Source organism: Enhydra lutris, unplaced genomic scaffold, assembly GCF_002288905.1.
Source record: "Enhydra lutris kenyoni isolate GAN:26980312 unplaced genomic scaffold, ASM228890v2 scaffoldscaffold73, whole genome shotgun sequence".
NCBI classification, from domain to species: domain Eukaryota; kingdom Metazoa; phylum Chordata; class Mammalia; order Carnivora; family Mustelidae; genus Enhydra; species Enhydra lutris.
Window position 1 is genome coordinate 3,763,583 of NW_019154157.1, and position 21,130 is coordinate 3,784,712.

Here is a 21,130-nt window from a genome sequence, read left to right on the forward strand (position 1 = left end):
TCAGTCTGTACCTGCCTCCTCTGCCAAGCCAACTGTGACTGCCCTGTGGGATAGCCTGCCGTGTGGCTGGGGCTCCTGGACAGCTGCTCTAGGGATGGGGAGGGTGGAGAGTATTGGTCACACAGGACCAGGAGGCAGGGAGACCTGGGTACTAACCCTACCACAGTCTAACTTGTGACATCCAGCAATAATTCAGCTTGCTGAGCCCGTACTGCCACATGTCAGATGGGGACACTAATAAAAGCTACTGTTTACTGACAACCTACTTTGCGCTGGGCTTCTGTGTGTGGGGGTCATGGAGCTCTGGGAGAACTCTATAGTCGCTCTCTCCATTGTACAGATGAGGAAACTGAGGCTTGGGGAAGAAGAAGGAGTGGTGAGATGGAATGAATGGCTGGATGGAGGAATAAATGAATGGTGCCCAGCCATACATCAAAGAAAAGGCACAGGTAGGGGTGAACGGGGCACTCCAAGGTCTGACCACTGGCAGCACGCATGGAGGTCAGGCTGGGGACGAGGCGAAGGATACACATCAGGGCCCTCCTGGGCGGAAGGGGCTCTGAGCACAGGACCAGGAAGCGCAGAGCTCATTTCCTGCTGCCAGGCCTGGAGCTTTCGGTACTCTGAGGACTGGACCCTGGCCAGCTCCAAGGCTTGGCAGGAGGGCCTGATGCCGGTGGTTCCAAGCACAGGCTCCAGAGGATGCCTGGGTTTGAGCTGGCCCCCCTCCCCCATGTCCTGGCTATGTGATCACCCCTCCCTTGCCCTCAGTTTTCCTCATCTGAGAACAGAGCAGGACAATGGCATCTGTCAGAAGACTAGATAACACGTAGCTGACCAAAGGCAAGCCTGGTAAACAGAAGGTAGATAGCAGTGGTATTGGGGTAATGGTTATGCCGGCCTTGTCCCCACCCCCACCATTATCTGACGTGACCCCAGAGGACTTACCATACTGGGGGTTCCAGGTGTGGGGTGGTCCGACAGGGGCTGGGGGCCCAGGAGGCCCAGGAGGCCCTGGTGGGCCTGGAGGTCCCCTCTCTCCAGGGGTGCCCATAGCTCCGGCCTGGCCAGGGTTTCCTGGGGGGCCCTGAGGACCTACAATGGAACCAGGGAGTTGGTGGGTATCTAGGAGGCAGGGAAGCCCAAGGGTGGTTGCAAGGAGGCAGGAGAAGGCAGCCTGGGGGAGCAGAGTATAAGAGGGCTTCAGAGGCCACAGGCCCAGGACTGTCCTGGCTCTGACCTCCTTGGCCATCTATCAGAGGGATGGACAGCCCTCTTCAGGGGCTTTAGGACAATGTACACTTGGTACTTAGTAGATTCTTAGGAAATGTTGATTTCCAGGATGTTCTCTCCTTTCCCTTCCAGGCTTTTGAATGAGTTGTTCGCTCTACCAGTCTTTGCTCTGCCTGGTGTCCCCTTCAAGTCATCCTTTAGGCTTCAGCTAAGATGTCACTCCTACCAGGAAGCCCTTCCCACCCCTACCCCATCCAGGCTGGGTCTCCGCTTACTTCCTTGGGCCTCCCGTACCTGCAACGTCCCCCAGAAGAACACTGGTCCCATGGCGGGGGGCACTGCTGTTCCTCCTCTGCCTAGGTGCCCCCCTCCCCCTGGTCTGGGAGCTACGGGAGGCATGAACTGGTCTGAGCCCACCCCAGTGCCCAGCTCAGAGCCTGCTAGGGTAGGTGCCTAGGAAGCATGGGTCCAGTGAAGGCAAGAGAGGGCTTCAGGGAGCCGTGGCGCAAGTGGAGGTGGGTGAGTTGAGACACAAGTGGGTAGAAGGGGCCCAGGCTACCTTTGGCCAACAAAGGGTTCACTGACAGGGCTGAGCTGGGTAGCTGAGGGGAGGGTCAGTGCTGTGGGCACTCACCTGGTGGGCCTCTCATCCCCATTGGGCCTCGGCTGCCAGTGTCTCCCTTGGGACCGGTGGGCCCAGGAAGCCCCTGGGTGCCAACTCGATCTGGGGGAGAAAGTTCATCAGCTTGGCAGCTCTGGCTTTCCTCTTGCCCTGACCCTGGCCCCAGCACCCCAGCCAGCACCTACCATCTCGAGGGAGCAGTGGGGCCCTCATGTTCTCTCTGGCTCCGGGTAGCCCTGGGGCAAGGAGGTAGGCAGGGGTCAGTGTCATCCAGGGTCCCTGCCCCCAGCTCCCACCGTGTGGGGAAGGGGCGGTGGGGCGGCCAGGCCCCATCCCCTCCGGCCCACCGGAGAACTGAGAAGACCGAGGCCCAGAAGAGGGTCAAGCTGGGGTGGGGACTGGAATCACTCCCTTGATTCATTCCCATGTGGGAGCACCCCCCGCCATGACACACTCACCTCGGAGGCCTCCATCCCCAGGGCTGCCCTGGGCTGCTGGGGAGCCCCAGAGTGGGACGAGGTCCCCAGGGGCAACTGGGGTTGGGAGCACTGCCCGCTCAGTGACAGTGAGCACGGCCACCTGTGGAGAAAGAGGAAGACAGGGTAGGTCCAGGGTCTCAAGAGGGACAGGCTAGCTGAGGGGGCCCCCGGCTTGGTCACAGGAGGCCTGCGCAGCCAGCAGAACCCAGGTTGGATTGGAGACCCAGGGCCCAGAAGTGACTGTGATTTTCAAACTGCACAATTCATCCTTAGGAAAGCCATTACACACTGTCTCCACCACCCCAGGGGAGTTCTGGGTCACTGTGTGTTTGCTGGGTCATTGTGTGTTTTTCCTCTGCTGACCTGCATTGATAATTTGAAACTTCTCTTGGTCTCTTAAAGCACCACAAGCTTGAAGGATTTTTACAAAATTTGGAAGGAAGTTTGGGAGGGTAGGAAATGAACTAAAGGCCGCGGGGTGTATACAAAACCACTCCAGGACCCAGTGTGGGGGAGCCTCTGAAAGGTCAAGGGTGCCTCCTGAGCCATTGACCGAGGATTAAAAAGGGGCCAGAAGGGGCACCCAGGTGGTTCAGTCAGTTACGCGTCTGATTCTTGATTTCAGTGCAGGTGGTGATCTCAGGGTTGTGAGATCGAGCCCCACTTTGGGCTCTGCACTCAGCCCAGAGTCTGGTTGGGATTCTCTCTCCTTCCCCTCTGCCCCTCCTCCCGCTCACGTGCACACAGACACACACACACACACACACACACACACACTCTCTCTCTCTCTCTCTCTCTCAAAAATAAATAAATAAAACCTTTAAAAAGGGGGGACAGAATGCCCATTGACCAGGGGTGGGGGTCCAGAGAAAAGTTGAAACTCTTGGGCAGACCCAAAATGGAGAACCACGCCCCAGATCTGAGACTGAGCCCCTCATACTGGCCGGGAGTCCGGGAGCAGTGTGGGCTTCCCAGAACTCCCCAACCTCATAGCGAGGGTTCTGGCACACATCGGGGGCATCCTTTCATGGGACAAAATGGAGATGTTGTGAATGGCTGTTTTTCTGCAGAGCCACGCATGCTAACTCCGCAACCATCCCTTCAGCCGTCTGGATTTCAAATTTCTCTATCCATTATTAACGTTTTGGTAAACATCTTCACATCGACTCTCCTTAAGATAAATTCCCAGAGGGGCGCCTGGCTGGCTCAGTGGGTTAAAGCCTCTGCCTTCAGCTCAGGTCATGATCCTGGGGTCCTGGGATCGAGCCCCGCATCGGGCTCTCTACTCCACGGGGAGCCTGCTTCCTCCTCTCTCTCTCTCTCTCTGCCTGCCTTTCTGCCTACTTGTGATCTCTGTCTGTCAAATAAATAAATAAAATCTTAAAAAACAAAAACAAAAACAAAAAACAAAAAACAAAAAAAACAAAAAAAAAAGATAAATTCCCAGAGTGACAGAGGAAAGGATACGCGGACAAAGTATGTACGTCTCTGCGTGTACTTAGAAAATCTGGAAGAGAAGATGCTTAAATGTTGACCGTCGCTCTCTCTGGGGGTACAAGTGACTGTTGCAGATGATTTCCTGGTAGGTTTTTTATCATTCTGAGTTTTTCATGTTTCTAAATTTAGAATGTCTTACTTTTTTTTTTTTTTAAGATTTATTTATTTTAGAGAGAGCACGCGTGCACAGGAGGCAGGGGAGGGGCAGAGGGAGAGAGAGAATCTCAAGCAGAGTCCCTACGGGGTGCGGAGACCAACTCACAACCCATCTCACAACCCTCAGATCGTGACCTGAACTGAAATGAAGAGTCGGCCACTGACCGCGCTGAGCCACCCAGATGCCCCTGGAATGTCTTACTTTTTAATTGCTAAAACCCTTTTATCTTGAAATCATTTGAGATGCTCAACAGACGTTTTGCTTCAGAAACTGGGAAGATAGTGTTTTATGGTGGTGTGGGTGTGGGGGGGTAAAAGGCAAAGGTGACAGGGCAAGGAGGGGACGTAGCCATGGGCTCTGGGCGATGTGTACAATTCTCTGTCTGCACTGGGGATGGGGGAGCACAGGGGACCTTCGTGGGGGAAGGAGCCGGCCAGGCATAGGACTCTGAGCAGGCTTCCTGGGGACGGGCACGTAAGGGAGGCCAGCTGGTTCCAGAGGGTGGCGGGCGCCTGCTGGGAAGGCCACCTGCTCCAGGGTGTTGAAGCTCAGCTCAGAGCTGCCCTGTGGGAATGATGAGCTGATGGGGCATGGGGGGTGGGTGGGGACGAGGTTTGGGGGGCCCAGGGGAGGGGCAGCTGCTCACACACCTTGGCCTCCAGCGCCTTCAGCCGCTCCGTCAGCTCTGACACTTTGCTGCAGTTGAGGCAACCTGCAGGGAGGGACGAGGCTGGGCCAGGTGTCCCAGGTTCCCCGTAGCACACCTTAGCCCCCAGGGGGACGCAGAATAGAGGAAAGGGGACAGACTCCTAATGACCCCAACCCATGTGCAGTGCAGGGAAGGAGCTACAACCTGGTCAGGGTGGGGCATGCCCTGAGGGTTTCCTCCGGCTCTGGAGCCCCTAGAGCAGAACCAGAGACCCACGTCCTGCAGCCTCGGCTTCCAAGATGCCTCCTTCCCTGGAAGCCAGGACAGGAAATCCTGCTGCTTCCCCCTGGGTGGGGCTGGCCTGGGCTTGCTGGCTTTGGGGACCGACACATCACAGCCTGGATGGTGCTGGCCTCAGGGGTGCTACCCCTCTGATCCTCCCTCCACAACCTCTGGCCAGGTCCTCCGGTCTCCTCAGCAATACCCCTAAGTGATCCATAGCCTTTCCGGCCCGTTATGCAACCTCCCAGCGGCCGCATACAGAGACTAGTTTACAGGCTCGTCTCTCCAAGATCCTGGGTGTTGGGACAAGTGTTACCCCAGTTCACATCTGAGGAAACTGAGCTCAGAGCAAGGATAGGGGAGTCCCTAATGAGTACAAAATCTGGGGTCAAGTCCCAGCTCTGCCTCTTCCTGGCTGTGGGGTCCTGGGCAGAGCATGTCTCCTCTCTGACCCTCGGCTTCCTCCTCTTTAACATGGGGACAATGATGCCTTCCTGGGGCTGGAAGATTTAAATGAGCTGACAATGGAAAGCACCTGGCACAGTACCTCACTCATTGCAGACGCTTATTAGAAAAGCATCATTTCAATAAAAAGCAGAAGCGGGGGGCTTGGGCCTCTGTCTGCCAGAGTCCGGGGGTCATGGGTCTTGGGGTACAGGGCCCAGGTCAGACTCCCTCTAGAGCCCTGGGGTGTACAGGGGTGGGCACTCCCCCCGACCCTCCACTGCTAGACCCAGCCGGTCTTAGGACCATCACCACATTGCCTGGGCCCCCACCAGGCCTCCCTTAAGCCAGAGGGACCCTAAGCAGCTGCCCTGGCACCTACCTGAGAAGGCTGTGGGCCGAAGCGCCATCCGTCGCATGGTGTTGCCCGACCACCTGGGCTCCACGAAGCCAGAGGAGCCTGCAACTAAGGGACAACGGGGGTGAGGGACCTGCCGCCCTGCACCGTCCTTGTTTCGGACCCCACCCTGCCCGTCTGCTGCTGTTGCCCCAGCGGGGATCTCTACTTCCCTTAGTGCAGAGGGAGACAGAGGCCCAGAGAAGTGGGACAGTTTCCCGGGATCACACAGCGTGAGCTGGGCTGAACTGGAACAAGACAGCCAACCTGATGGTGTTGGGGAGAGGGGCTCACAATGGGTGGGGGTGACAGTGAGGCACTCCCACTTTCCTCCCCCGCCCCCAACCCCAGCTGCCTGGGTTAAGATCTTAGAGCTAACAGGTGCAAGGCCGAGTCTCAGCCCTGCTACTCGCTGCATTTAAGACTTGTTATCTTTGGACCCGCCTATTTCCCAACCATAAAATGGGGTCCTCAGGTCACTACATCTCCCAGGCTGCTGGGAGGCCCGAGGAAGGCGATGTGTGCCAAGAGGCCCACTGGGCACACGCAGGGCCTGGCACACAGTGGGCAGCAGGGACAACGCCATCCACCCTCTCCTTGCCCCAACTGGTAAAAAGTCACAGAAGTGGATCCAGCCCTGGTTTTAAATGAAAACCAGAGGGAGGCTGGCTGCCTGGGAGGGCAAGGGGGGCTGTGTTCCAGGAGCCTACCCCTGCCACCACCCCTATGGAGAGCCAGCTGCCCTGGCCTGCCTGGCTTCGGGGGCCTGGTTTTCTCCACAGCCAGAGGGATGGGCTGGCCAAGCCAGAGGCAGAGGGCACAGCTGGAGGGGCTCTGGAACCAGCAGTAGCAACTGCCCCCCCCCCGCCCCCTAGGCCTGCCTTTTAAGGCCACAAAGTGCCGTCTGTCCAGGGGTGGGGAGGTGGAGAGAAGACCCAAATAAGGCACAGGCCTGGCGGCTTAGAGCCAGGCTGTGGGTTAGTGCAGGGAGTGAGGCGCCGGGAACTCAAACCAGACGGGTGCCTCTAGCTAGCCCTCAGTAGGGAGGCTGCCAGACCCCGTTGCACTACAGGGCCTTCGTTCAGACTGGGCCTGCATCCCCAGCATGCCCTCCCTAGGGACCTGTGACTTGCCCCAGTGCAGGGAGTGACTCTCCCCCAGGACAGAGGAAGAGGTGTGTTGGCACCCCAAGACTGGGTTAGGGACTGGGGACAGCTGAGGGGGGTGGAATGCCACTGTGAGCCAAGGCCAGTGCTAAGTGCTGTATCTATCCCAGCCCAACCCTAGAGTAGGTAATAACAGCTGACACTTAACAGTTAGCACTTAACCCCGGGCCTGGCACATTCTAGTAAACACGTCCCATGTCTTAACTCATTATCCTCCCCCAATCCTCCAAATGGGTGCTAGTACCATCTCCACTTTACAGATGGGGAAACTGAGGCACAGAGCTCCTCTGTCGCCTGGGCTCAGACAAATGGATGAGTGAATGGGAATCTCTCTCCTGGGAGAAAGCAAGAAAGCTGGAGCCTGGACTTGAACCCCGGCTGGACTAACTCCAGGGCCTGAGCTCCTTTCCCTCGGCCAGCTGGCTCCTGGAGTCAGCAGGCCGCACCGAGGCAGGGAGGCCTGGCACCGGCAGGAATGCAGGCTCCAGAGGGGAATGGGCTCCCTGAGCCCTCCTCACCCTCTTTGCTCCCAGGTGAAGATGTAAAAGGCCATTTTAGTTCCTTTTGCAAGACGCCTGCCAAAAGAAGCTGCTGTCTCTCCAAGCCCATGGAAGTTTGGGCTTTTTCTGGGATGAAACTGGGCAGACCATCTGCCCAGCCCGCCCTCCCCGCTACCTTGCTATTGTTCCCCTGTTTCTCCATGGCATTTCTCCAACGCGTCCTGTAACTATGTCAGTTCCCGAGTCCGCTGCCCATCATGCGCCCCCCTCCCCTGCCAGAACATGAGCCCCACCAGGGGGGGCCCTGTGCAAGGCCTGGAAAAGTGCCCGGTGCATAGTAGGACCTCAGAGGCCTCAGTAAACCTTCTGTTCATGAAGGCATGACTGAAGGCATGTTCATGAAGGCTGGCTGAAAAACGAATGCAAAACAAAATAAAAAGCAAAATACTGTGGACGGCAGACACCACGCTCTTAAAAATGAGCATAAATCTTCTAACACCACATGAGGGGTTCCCTGAGTCATTAATTTGTGCACTTGTGGTTGGAAATTCTTTTTCATCCAGTTTGCTTTCAGGCATTTCTCTGGGAGCCCGGAGGAGACTAGAAAAACCAATGAAAATACAGTTTGACCATCAACATAGATGTAACTGGCTAAAAGTCAAGGGCAAGTTAAAATTTTAAAAGGAAGGAAGGAAAGAGAAAAGGAAGGAAGGAAGGCTAAAAAAATAACAAAACTGTCCAAAAAAAAAAATCACAGAATATGTTGGTTTTGGTTTCAGGGTTCACAAAAACGATCCCCCAAACTCCTCCAAATTCTGATAAATGGACAGAACTACTTTAAGGGAAAACCAGGTTGTTAAATGGCCCTTGAGCACAGCAAATCCCAGTAGGGAAAAGGCTGAGGGTTGGCGAGAGGTCTCCTGTTATCCAAAAATATCACATACTTCCCATTGGTGTTGGGCTAGGGCCCTTAAAGCAGACCCTAGTGGGCTAAAAGCTCCCCTCACCCCAGCCTGGTGGTCTGTCCTAAAGGGCTGCCCCTCAGCCCTATAGTCACCCTCTCAGGGGCTCCAGGCTGGGTCTAGGATCACAAACTCCAGCTCCATTCTAGAAGCCTGACTGTGAGCTACTTCCCACCACCAGGGAGGTCTCTATCAGTATTGTGTGTGTGTGCACGCGCGCGCGCGCGCACACACACACACACACACACACACACACACACACACTGCTTCCCTACCCCCTTCCCCGAAGCAGTCAATCCTATGTCACCTCCCCGAGAAAGTCTTCCCCCAGGAAGCTTCCCAAAGCTTCCCCTTGAAGCTCTCATCGCTCCATCACTCCGTCTTGATCTGCACAAGGGCGGCATCAGGGATAGTTTTGAACCCTCTGCCCCCACAAGCAGCTCCCCTTCCCTCTGCCCACAACCAGGGTTAAGCTAAGAAGCCCTTTCTCATTGGGTCCTCATGAGAACATGAGGCCCTGAGTGGAGAGGCTGCCTGTCTGCACAGTGAGGTGGGGCTGTGGGGATTCAAACCCATGCTAAGCTGAGAATGCAGATTTGAGAAGTTGAAGAGTGTCCCTGGGCAGCATCTCTGACTTTTTCTCTCAGGGCAGGGGCTGGGAGAGGGCCTTCCTCATTCACAAGCCACCCACGGGTCTGCTGGGTCCAGTGACCACAGCCACAGGGAGGCTGCCTCCCCAGCCCCAGGCCAGGTGTCCTCCTGGGAATTTACTTTGCAAATATAAATATTTGCTGCTGTTGGCCTGAACCAAGGCTGGGGTTGGGATGGAGGGGCCGGGAGCTCCGAGTACCCTCCAGCGGTCTCTGGGAAGCCTCAGTCTGTGTCTGGCCTGGCCCTCTCTTCAGTGAAAATGAGGTTCCCATTAGCAGATTAGGTGCTGGAGAGCCAGGAGCAGTGCAGCAGGATGGGGGACATCGTAGCCAGGTGGTGGCTCCAAGGAGGTTACAGGCAAAGGGGACAGCTGCTACCTGGGCTGTAGGGTGGGAGAGAGGGCCAGTGTGGGCCTGGGCTGAGATGGAGGGAGGGCAGGGCTGGAGCACATCACTGGCGCGCCCAGGAGGATGGAAAAGGTAGCACCAGCCGGGGGTGGAGGATGGGCTGGCAGGGAGTCAGGAATGGGGGCCGCCAGGTCTTCCAGATGTGAATGGAGCAGAGGGGTGGCAGACATGGGCAGGTTCATGCAGCACTGAGCCCCCAGGATCCCGAATCCTCAGAGTGAAGCATAAACCTGACCTTGTAACTAGCATCTTGTTAGGGTTGGAGATGCGGACAGGCCCGGGACCCAGGAAAGGGATGGGCCACAACCTCCCATCTATTCTTAAGGTTTTGTGCTGTGTGACCTCGGGCAAACTTCTTCCTTCTCTGGTTCCCCACCACAGACGACAAGAGTTGCAGGGGTCCCTGGATGGGGAAGGGACATGTGTGCTAAGGACAGTGGGACATTGAGGAGCCGAGAGAGGGTTGTCTGACTCCAAGGGATCCCATGGGAGAGGAGGGGGAGGGAGCTCCTCTATCTTTCTGTCTGGGTGGGCTTCCGCCAGTCTCAGGGTTGCGCCAACAGTCTGGGTGCCCTGCCCTTGGAGTCCCTGGCTGGGGCTGCTGCACAGGAAAACTCCTGGCTCCGGTCGTACGGATGGACTTTGAATCTGGATGTGACCCTGAGCACGGCGTTTCCGTGTCCCAGCCTCAATTTCTACATTTGGACCTTCTGCACCGAGACACGATAGCATGATGCCGGTGAGTATGAGTCATGGTGCTGGGCATGGCAGACAGGGGACGCTTTCCTTCCCCTCGTCAATTTGATAGTGGGAGGGTCAGGTAGGGGGTTGGAATACTGCAGACCTCAAGTCAGAGCCCTGGCTCTGCTCTGAGAATCCCAGCTACGGAGCTTACTAGCAAGTATGACCTTGGCTGAGACCTATGCCCTCTCTGAGCCTCACTTTCATCATCTGGACATTGGGGCTGATCTGTTTGCTGGGACTCGTCCCAGAGGCAGGATCACAGGGAGGCCACAGCAGCCCTGCCCTCAGCAGAGCCCACCAGGGGGTCAGGACCAGCAGATTTAATACATCCTGGCCTTGGCCCTTCCTCAGCTGTGCTCTAGTGGGAGCAGGCAGCTAGGTGAGACCTCAGCCTGGCTCCCTCCCCGCCATCTAGTCCCCACTTCCCAAGGCCTGGAGACACTAATAGAGGCTTGGCTAGGCAGGTCCTGATCCTGGCTCTTCCCGTGCTGAGTGACTCCAGGTCAGTCCATTCACCTTTCTGAGCCTTGGTTTCCCCATCTGCAAAATGGGGCCCATTCCAGTCTTTTCCTCCCAGGTTGTCATGAACATCAGAGAACATCCCTGCTCATCATCAGAGTGAACATTCCCATTCCGCAGATGGGAAAGCCAGGGCTAAGAGCTGTGAAGGAACAAAGATTCTGGAGACTAAGGCCCTGGGAATGGGGGTGGGGAAGCACACAGAGGCCTGCCCGCTGAGCAGCTGACGAGAAGCGTGGTCTCAGAGGTCGGAAGCAGGATAGTCCCAGAGAGCCATCACAGAATCCCCAGCACAGGCGCCAAAGGTTCAAGGCCTGAGTCTCTGGTGCTCGTATTAAACGTGGGCATTTTTCAATACCAGGTGACTTCCAGATAGAGACAAGATTCAGAGAGGTGGAATGACTTGCCCCAGGTCACACAACAAAGCACAGCTGATCGAGGTCTGGATTCTGGAATGAGGGGTCCTCTCTCTCCTTCTTCAGGCCACCCAGGCTGCTCTGGTGACATAGCTCTGTGGCCCCAGGTCCATGTTCCAGTGCTGGGCAGACTACAAGGTCAGTCACCAGCAGAGGAAACAGGTGGGGAGCTCAGCCCAGCTGTCAGAGGAAGGGCAGGGCCTGAGATGGGCCTGCAATGTCCCCACACTTCCCCACCCCCATTCCCAGGGCAGCTAGCAGAGTAGTTTTCCAGAATATCCAGGCCCGAGCATCCCTTTACTCAGCTCTCACTGTATGGGTTTGAGAGAGGCCCCTCCTGTCCCATCCATCATCACATTATGCCTACCCCGGGCAGTCAGGCCACCAGCAAGGTCTTTACTGTTGTATTTCATCCTCAAGACATCCCTGGGAGGCAGACTCTAGTATCATGCCCATTCCACAGGTGAGAACACTGAGGCTTATTGTGCAGGAGTCCTAGGCTCTGCAAGAGCGCACGGCCGCGTGGTGCTCTTTAGAGAGGGTGCCCCTTCCTCTGAGTGGGCATGACACCAGGGCCACCGGCTCTGCAGCCTCCCCATTCCCCAGCCCTTGCACAATGACTTGCACAATGCATGGGGAGTCCCCGGCCCAAGGCCACACAGCTGGGGTGTAGCAGATCTGGCCTGGCCCATGAAGCCCTGGATACTCCCGGCCCCAGGCTGGGACCTGGAGACACTGTGAGGGAGATGGTAGATGTCAGGGGTGGCCCAGCCCTGCCTGTCTTGCACACCCACCATGCCATCATCAGAGCCCTCAGCCCTGATCGTGGCTTCTGGACGAACCGCCTCCAGCTGTGGGAGTCAAGGGCGCGGGCTCTGCCCCCACCTGTCCCCCACCCTCACCAGCTCCACAATGGCCCCGCGGACCTGTGAAGGTCTGCCCTTGAGAGGGAAGCCAGGGACAGAGCGGCCTTTGTCTGGGCAGGCCTGCTAGGCCCAGGTGGCCCCCACACTCTGGGGATTCACCCCCCCACCCCCGCCAAGCTCCTCTGTAGCCTCTTTGGCAGCAGGCCCTCCTGGCTGGCTCTCCTCCTGCCCCCTGGGCCCTTCCTCCTTGCTTTCTCGCAGCATGGAGGGGAGGGTCCCGTACCTGGTTCCCCATCATGTCTGCCCTCCCACATAGGCCTGGTGGTCTCCTCTCAGTCCAGGACTCCTACTGGCCATCAGGCAGCTCCCCTGCTCCTCTAGCCACCCCACCAGAACTGGGGACCCCCCAGCCCCACAAGGAAACCTGCCAGGCCCCCTCCCCACCCCACTTTGTGGTGAGCTCTGCCCCACACCCTGGGGGACTCTGGGTATGGGACTCCACCTCTCTGGGCCTCTGGTCTGTGAGCCAGGACTCAGCCAGGGCTCTCATAGGGTCCCGGGGAGGTGGAGCTTGTATATCTTTCAAGATTGGTGATTTCTGTTAGCATCACGTTCTCCTGAGCCAGAGGCCATGTCTCACGCGTTCATGGAATCAGAATAGGTCTTGCGACTGAGGCTGCTTTGGGGGCCCCAAATGGCCCCTTTTCACTGAGGTGCCTACAGGACTGCTTCTGGGGCTGGTTCCAGGCTGGTCTGTCCTCTGGAGGGCCATTGTGGGAACACAGCCCTTGGTGACCAAAGTCTTCCTCTGAGTTCAGGTAGGCATTGAGGGCAGGAGCCACCTGGTCTGCTTAGCAGAGAGGCAGGTGGCCTGGAGAGGGCTCTCCAGGTAAGCATGTGGCCAGAGCATGGGGAGGCCTGGGCTGTACTTGGGTGCTGGGCGCTTAGCCCTGAGCCACACGTATGGCCTGCAGAGGAGGGCCCCGGGGTAAAAGAGCCCCCCTCCTGTGCCTGGGACATGCACTGTGCGTGGTATGCCCATCTCTTGGACCTTGACGGCCACTTAACAAATGTACACCCACCACTTCCCGGAGCCCGGGTTTTTTCGCCTGTAGGACGGATACAAGCATCCCAACCATGCCAGCCCGGACCTCAGCGGTGCTTCGCTTCCGAGAGCTGGGAGGGTATCCAATGGACATGTCCATATGGGTTTTCCCCTGAGTTTGGAGGAAAGACCTGGGATGGAGTGACTCAAGATGTGAGCTCCGGGGCATGTATGGAATTTCTCCAGAGCTCCTGAGAGTCCCCCAGGAGGGAGGCGGGTCCACACCTGGGGGGCAGCCGGCCCCAGCTGTGTCCGAGCTGTGCCTCAACAGTGGGCCCCAGAGGATATGCTGCTGAGTGTGCAGTGTCCCCCAACTCAGCAAGGGTTGACCGCTCCCGCCCGCGCACCCGAGGGAAGGCACCTGGCCTGTCCCTCAGGGGGTCCTACCTTCCTCGCAGTTTACCCCCGAGTGCCCGGGGCAGCATCTCCACTCACGCGCGGTCACCGTCTTGTACATCACCTTGTACGAGGGTCTCACCACGGTTCTATAGCTGAAAGAAGGACCCAGGGGGCCAAACTCAGACAGAGTCTTCTGCTGCCTTTCCTGCTCACCTGGATGTCCATGAGGACAATGTCCGGGGTTCTCTGCCACCTTTGGGCCCCTCTGGAGCCTCTCTCTGGCTATATTCTGGGATTCAACCCCTCCAATCCCTCCTAACTCCCCAGGTTGCGGGGGGTGGGATCCAGATCCTAAATGGACAGGGAGTCCCTGCAAGCTGGCCTGTCCCCAGAAGTGAAGTCTCACCCAGCAAATGCATGTGGGTAACTGGTGGACTCCTTCCTCTAGGAAGCCCTCCAGGTGCCCCAGGAGCAGAAGGGGAGGTGCTGAGATTGGGCATAGGGCTGATGTTCCCTTTGCTCCACCCGCCGTCGCGGTCCCAGCCTTGCCCTGCACTTCTGATGCTGGACTGTGACCAGGCCTCTGTTCACGCTGTGCCCCCACCTGGAATGCCACTGGCTTCTGAGTCACTGGGGTCTTACTCACCTGCTCCCCGGGCAGCTCATGGGCCAGGGGCAATTCTGCAACACTCGCTGAAGGTAGGTGCCATTTTGCACATGGCACGAGATGGTCCGGGTCACCACGTAGGAGCACCAGTTCCTGAAACAGACCCACAGCGAGCAAGCTCGGGCGCTGTGCACAGCCCCTGCCCAGGACCCAGGGTGGGGGGTGAGTGAGGAGGTCCAGGTTCTCTCCAGGAGCCCCTGAGTCTCTAGGTGGAGAGACCCCTGAGCTCTCAGAGTCCTTTGGGCCCCAGTGGGAGTCTTAGGGGCACTGTGGCTGTGGGAGAATCCAGAGCCCTGGAGGGGGCAGCTGTGCTGGGGGCGCTCGGAAGGGCTTGGGGAATGAGCTGTGGGGCACAGGACAGGAGCAAGGTATCTTTGCCCAACCTCTCCTTTCTCAATATCACTTCTCTCTACCCACAGGCCATCCAGGTCACCAATACCTCCTGCAGCCCACCCGGACAACAGCAGCAGCCCCTCCGTCCTGCCCCTCAGTGGCTCCCAAGAAGGAGTGCCCTAAAATGGAAACCTGGCCTTATCCTTCTCTCACTCGCCTTCATGCTCAGTACTCCAGTGCTCATACCTGCTGGGATCCTGCACCTCCGGGCCTTTGCTCACACTGGGCCCACTGCCTGGAGCACCCTGCCTCTACTTTCCCACTTGTTACCTCCGAGCTTCAAAGCCCTACTGTGCTGTCACCGCTCCCCTTGCCCTTGCCCATCTCCACCTACCCTAACAGAATGATGGTTCTCTGCTCAGATCCTGCCTTGCCCTTGCCCATCTCCACCTACCCTAACAGAATGATGGTTCTCTGCTCAGATCCTGCAGCACTCTGTATCCCCATCAGGCTGAATGCAGCTGGCAATTCATGTCTGCCTCTCCCTCCCCTGACATGACAGAAGAGAGGCTGTCTGCCTCATCCTTGGGTTCCCTCTGTGGAACAGCCAGATGTCCCAAGCATGGAGGACTGACTTCTCCAAATGCCGATTAATAATCATAGTTGTGCTGCATATATCAAGCAACTACTGTATGCTTCATAGTGCACCGCATATATTGAGCACCTACTGTATGCTAAGGGTATTTACATTCACCTTCTTGGTGAGCCAGGCTGGCACCTCCCCACATTTTACAGAGGGGAGGGGAAGACAACTGTTCCTGTCCCAGACCTGGCGCATGGTAGAGGCAGATTTGCACCCAGGAATGTGGATGGCCCACCCTGGATCCTGACTCCAAGCCAGAGACCTCAGCTTCTGTTTCCTCCCCATCTCCTAAGCCATGGTCTGTGGTTCTGTAAAGGCCCCAACCTGGGAACCTGCTGACCCCAGGCTCGAGGTCACAAAGGAAAACTCTGGTGGAGTGGCGGGCTCAGGCCGCAAAGGGTCACCTAAAACAGTGCCTCCTTTCCCAGCCCCAGAAAAAAATGCAGGGCCCATGACCCTGTGCAGGCTGAGGGCTGCTGAGCGCCTGGAATGTTCCGGCCATCACAGAGGCATCTGCTGCCACCAAAATCAGTCTCCTGGCTGCTGTCCCACCCCCCCCCCCTGGCCCACCCAGAGGACAATGTCCTTGGCTGGTACCTGCCATCTAACCCACTGTGGGACCCTGGGGAAGTCCCCTCCCTGTCTGGTCACCCTGGAATCAGTCCGGGATGCAGGAACAGCCCAGCCAAAGGCAAAGGGGGGAAAAGGGATGGCTCTGTTTAGACCAGTGACCTGGCAGAAGCTCCATCCAGCCCGTGGCCAGCCACCCCACGTGAGAGGTGACAGGTGCTTGTTACAGTGCTGTTGGGAAAGATGCAAAGCCAGGAACCGCCTAAACAGCCGCGGGACCCCTAGACCTGGAAAACCAGATGCTGAGCTAGAGCCCAAGTTCTCCACACACAGACCACCGTGTCTGCTTAAGTGAAAAACGCATCAGGAGGAGAACGATTGCGTTTCTATTCAAATGAGGAAGCCCAAAGACTATACGCCCATTCATAGATATGTGTGCACAAAGGTAGGAAAAATCACAGGTTTGCGGCAAATGACCCCCTCTGGGGGCAGGGAGGGGCTCTCCATCTGCTCAGACCCCTGCACTAACAGCAGCCTTGGGTTATCATGCTTGCTGCACACCAGGAGCTGGGGCCAGGGCCTTTCACACACCAATTATGAGCACCACTTTACAGATTGGAAGACAGAGGCTCTGGGGTCTGGGATGTGCCCCATGGCCTCTAAGCCATGGTCATGGCTGAGCTGAGGTCCATCTGATCCTAGAGTCCGCCCTCTTAACCTCTGGCTGGCAACTTTTCTCCTAATGAGCAGGTGGGGATTTTAAAAGTAAAATACATTTCAAAAAGGCCCTCCATCCTTTAGATCCCCCTGGTCCCTGGAGCTGTGCTTTTTGAACCCGGAGTTTTGTTTGCTTGGCGAGGGGTGGGGGCATAAGACCCTTTGAGAAAGTGATGTCGGTTGCAGCTCCTCTCCAGAAAAATGCATAAAACTCAGAGTGCAAGTTTTGGAAGGGGGCTTCCTGAGGGGTATCTACAGACACAGGGCCATGTGCCCTCACCCACACATGAGCGCACACCCCTCCCTCCATGCCCACACCCCGGACTGCGTTTGGGGAGGTGCGCCTGGGACTGCCCACAGTTGCCTGATCTGCCCCTTTTTCCCGGGGGTGGGAGCTAGAGAAAACAATTTTCTTCTTCTTTCTTAATTAAAATCGCCCCCAGGTGGGTCACTGCCTGGCTCCCTGGTTTATTTCTCATGACCTTGAGTTTGCTTGAATCTCCTGCTTGGGAGATATGGAGCTGGTGGCTGACTAGCCAGAGGGGGAGACTCAGGATATGTGGGGTCCAAGGTCAGCCCCTGGCCCCTTCCCTGGGGTGTGGGGAGTCACCAATAACCACAGCCCACCCCTCCCCGACCTTGAAGACCCCAGCCCGCACTGTTCTCTGGATAAATCCAAGTTGTTCTGCAGATCCCTAGCCCGGACCCCCTGTAAATTTTCCACCCGGACAGCAGGAAGGAGGTCCTTCTAAAGCACAGACTTAATGTGGCCACTGCCTGCTCTGAGTCCACAGTCCGCCATGGCTCCTCATTGCCCTGTGAGCCCAGACTGACTGGTCCTGTAAGGAGGGGTGGGCACCTCCAGGGGTCCCTTTCAGCAGCCCTGAGCTCTTCCCTTCCCTGTGGATGCTGACAGAGGGCACTGGCAGGGGCCAAGCCACGACAGGGCTCAGCCTGAGGGTGCTTAGGGACGTTTGCTGAATGACCGAATGATCAAGAGCAGAGAGTAGGCCTGGGCAGGGGAGCCATGACCGAGGTTCCTGGAGATGGATGCAGTACTTGGAAGCCGGCCTACAATCCTGCCGCCCCTGGGGACCCTCTCTCCTGGGACGGGACGTGGTCAGTGAGAAGGTGCCCAGGAGCCCCCAGTGCTGAGTCTGTGGGATAGAGCTAGGACAGGGGCTGGGAGAAGGTGGCACTTCCCTTCTGGGCTTGCCACTCGTGCCCACTCAGCACCTCCCAGGCCCCCAGAGGCTGCTGGAGGAGAGAAAACAGGCCAGACCAGCTCAGCCTGGCACCGGCTGCCCCCACGAGGGCCCCCCTCCCACCTGCCCTCCAGTCCCTGCCACGGGGGCCCAGGGGACTTTGTCTCTGCGGGGCCCAGGGCTGTGATCCGGAACAGTGATAGCGGCTAATTGCAGGAGGCAGCCAAGCGGGCCAGGGGCCAAGGGCCGTTATGAAAAGAAGAGGAAAGAAAGGAGACGTATGAAGTGGGGGCGGGGTGATTAGAGCCAGAACCCCACTCTGGAGGAAAAGTTCTAGTCCTGGCCCTGCTACTTCCTAGCTCGGTGACCTTGGACAAGGCCCTGTCTCTCTCAGTGACTCACTTTATCCATCTGCAGATGGGGACAGCAGGATCTCCTCTGGCGGAAGAGATTTCACACACACCACATAGCCACATAGCCCGGCGCTAAGAGCTGTTGTTCTTGGACTGGGGCTCAGACCCCACAGCCCACAGCTGGGGTCCAGCAGCTTCCCTGAGAGACCTCAGCACAGCACCTTCCATCCAATGTCCTTGCCTTGACTTTGGGATAGAGATTGCCAGGCTCTGCATTTAATAGGGGGGGCACCTGAGGCTCCAAGAGAAGTCACATGGCCAGGTCACCCATGTGGGCACAGAGCTGGGATTTGAGCTCCCGGCAGAGGGGCTGGGGAAGAGAATTCTCCCCTCTCCTTGATTCTAGGACTTGCCCCAAGAAAGTCCACCCTGCAGGAGGAAATGGCCTGGGACACTGGTGATGGCTTCTATTAGAGAACCACAGTGCTGAGATGGGGTCGTTAAAGGAAACAGGGATTCAGAAGGGAAGGGACCTGGGGGGGGTGTCAGGAAGCAGCCCCAGCAGGGACTGGGGGACATACAGAGGGGCAGGGGTGAGCCAAGGCAGCTCTGCACAGACCCCAGGCACCCTGGTTCTGGGGGTCTCAAAGTCTTGCCACATTCCTGGGGCTGGGGCAGCCCCTTGGATGCCTTCCAGGGCCTCCCCCTCCCCAGGCACAAAGCCTCTTTTCTGCTTCTGATCCCTTGGCTGCCAAGGGGCGCCTGGGGTGCTTGGCTGGGGGTGGAGGGAGGTCTGATGGCATGTGACGTCCCCATGCTATCTCCAACAATGCTGGGACATGGCCACAAGGGGAGGTCCTGGCAGCTGAGGACCACGGATTCCTCCAGCTACGGGTCCCTTCTTCCACCTCATGTCCGTGATAGCAGGAACCACTATTCATCCCTCTTGTGGTGGACCATCCCCCCTCAAAACAGGCCAGTGGGCCGGGGAGAAGGGGAGGAAAGGGGAACACTGAGGAAACGGAGAACCGGGGCAATGAAGTGACCTGTCTGGGGTCACACACTGAGTGAGGACCAGAGCCGGGACTCCTAACCTCAAGCTGCAAACCTTTCCCAGACCCACCAGCTGACACCTTCTCCTAGGGTGCCAAGGACATGGGATTGGGAAACTGGCTGGCCGGGATTGAGGTGCCGCTTTCCCTCTCTGGGTCCCATTCTGATCTGTAAAACGGGGACAATGGCATTGCCCGTAGGGCTTTGGTGATGCTAGGCCACTGTGAGCCTTCTGTGAACAGATGGGGTTCGGTCACAGTTCCCAGTGACCACCAGCTACCTGCCCAGGGCCACCATCTTGCTCCCACCCAGGAAGCCCTGGTGGGTGAGAATCCCAGGCTGGGAAGCCCTGCCCTGGACTGGTTGGAGGGCAGTCTGGACCTTAAACCCTCTCCACCATCATCCTGAGCCCGACAATGGGAATTCGAATTTAGGGTCTTGGTTATCTTAGCACCTAGGATCCTGGGGGTTCACATTCATGCCCTGGGCAGGTCCTATCCTCCTTCTGAGCCTCAGCTTCCTCTTCCGTGAAAGGGAGATCATCAAAATGCATGCCTCCCATGGCAGCTGGGAAGATTCTGGAGGTGGTGGGTGCAGGTAATTATGCCCAGCCCAGGTCAGCTGTGGTCAGCATGCAGTAGGTGGGAGTGGCTGTGATATGGGCCACCTGCCTGCTCCTGTCTGAGATGCCTGCTATTCTGGCCTCTGATGCCTAGGCCACCTCTGCCCTCCAGCCCTAGCCATGTCACCTGCTCTTGCTAGCCCAGCAAGGGCATGCTGGCCCCTGACCACTGGGAAAGGGAATTTCTGAAAAGAATTAAAGAATTGAGGCCCTAGGGGGTGGGGGCCCCAGGAAGGCCTTTGAATGGGATGAAAAGGCCTGAAGCGGTCTGGCTACTCCGCATTGTCTGCCTCAAACAAATGGCTGGCCTTCGAGAGGGACCCCAGCAGGGGTAGGGGCTGCAGCCAGGACAGGGGACAGGTTCAAATGCTGTTATCATGGCCGGAAAGACACAGATTCGAATCCCAACACTTCCATTTATGGCCCATGAACCCAGACAATTATGCTAATTCTCTGGGGTCTCAGTTTGCTCATCTGCTAAATGGGGACAGTGCTTCCTACTTTACTCAATCCTTGAAGGATTCATGACCATGCTGCAAATAAGGGGCTCCTCCCTGGGGAGATGCTCCACAAACACCAACAGAGAGAATGTTCCCAGCTCCAGAAACAGCAGCAGGAATACAGAATGCTCTCTCCAGTCTCTGATTAAAATGCCAGGTCCCTGGGGTGGCCACTGACCCACAGATCTGTGAAATTCCACTCCAGTCTTCTTCCTCCAAGGGAAATAAATAGCCGGGGTACTAAAAAAAGCCGAGAGAAGGGAAAAGGGAGGGGGGTCCCCAAGGGTCAGCTGGGGGATGTGCTGGGCTTTTCCTGCGTGCAGGGAAGGGGGCCCTTGAGCTAGGGCGATGGAAGTCCCAGGAGGCGGGCTTCTCCCTCGCTGTTCCCCTTCCCCCACTTCTGGGGCTCTGGAGGTGAAGTGGTGGGGGCGGTGGAGGAGTCTGGAAGGGAATGCCGGCTCAGACACATGGAGTCGGGGACCCCCGCACTGCCGGGAGCCTCCTCCAGATAGCGGGGCTGGCCCAGGTCCCTACTCCCATCCGGCTGGCACCAGGTCCCCTTCCCAATCCTTGGCTTGCACGGAGGTTGAAGAGAGGTTTGCGGGGGGTGGGGAGGGGTGCGTGGAGTCCCGGCCCCGGGGCTGGCAGGGCACAGAGGTGGTGGGAGGCGACCCTTACCTGCGTCTGGAGAACGGGGCTCCCCCGACGCTCCACGCGGCGCTGCCTCCCGGGAGCAGGAGCCCGAGGCAGAGCAGCGCCCAGGCCCGCGGGCCGCCCATGCTGCGCCCGGCGCCCTCTCCGCGCGGCCCCTCGCCGTCGCCGCCCCCAGCCCGCCGTCCCCGCCCGCCCGCGCCGCCAGCCTCCCCCGACGCGCGGAGCCCGGTTCCCAGCGCGGCGACGGGAGGGCGGGCGGGAGGCGGGCGCGGGGCGGGGGCGCGCGTTCCCGGCCTCGCCCGGCCCCGCGGCGCGGCCCCCCGCCCCCTGCACGGCCGCTGCCAACCCGGAAGGAGCCCCGGGGGGCCGGGCGCCCCC

At 58.0% G+C, this 21,130-nt stretch overlaps 1 protein-coding gene across 9 annotated transcripts in view; it reads right to left on the bottom strand.

Annotated features, from left to right (window-relative positions):
- LOC111160043 (EMI domain containing 1) overlaps positions 1-20,877 on the bottom strand; it is a 44,311-nt gene extending 23,434 nt beyond the window's left edge. For 3 of the 9 annotated variants that reach the window (XM_022522830.1, XM_022522831.1, XM_022522832.1), the window contains exons 1-9: positions 20,777-20,877; positions 14,082-14,195; positions 13,484-13,587; positions 5,746-5,829; positions 4,639-4,700; positions 2,314-2,434; positions 2,041-2,091; positions 1,868-1,957; positions 949-1,095 (exon numbers count right to left, since the gene is read on the bottom strand). In XM_022522830.1, the coding sequence (XP_022378538.1) occupies positions 949-1,095; positions 1,868-1,957; positions 2,041-2,091; positions 2,314-2,434; positions 4,639-4,700; positions 5,746-5,829; positions 13,484-13,587; positions 14,082-14,195; positions 20,777-20,877 (874 nt within the window). Of the gene's footprint in view, positions 1-948; positions 1,096-1,867; positions 1,958-2,040; positions 2,092-2,313; positions 2,435-4,638; positions 4,701-5,745; positions 5,830-13,483; positions 13,588-14,081; positions 14,196-20,776 lie in introns of those variants that run through there. The other 6 variants (XM_022522835.1, XM_022522836.1, XM_022522838.1 and 3 more) reach the window with 4 other exon arrangements.
- Positions 20,878-21,130: the final 253 nt, after the last annotated feature.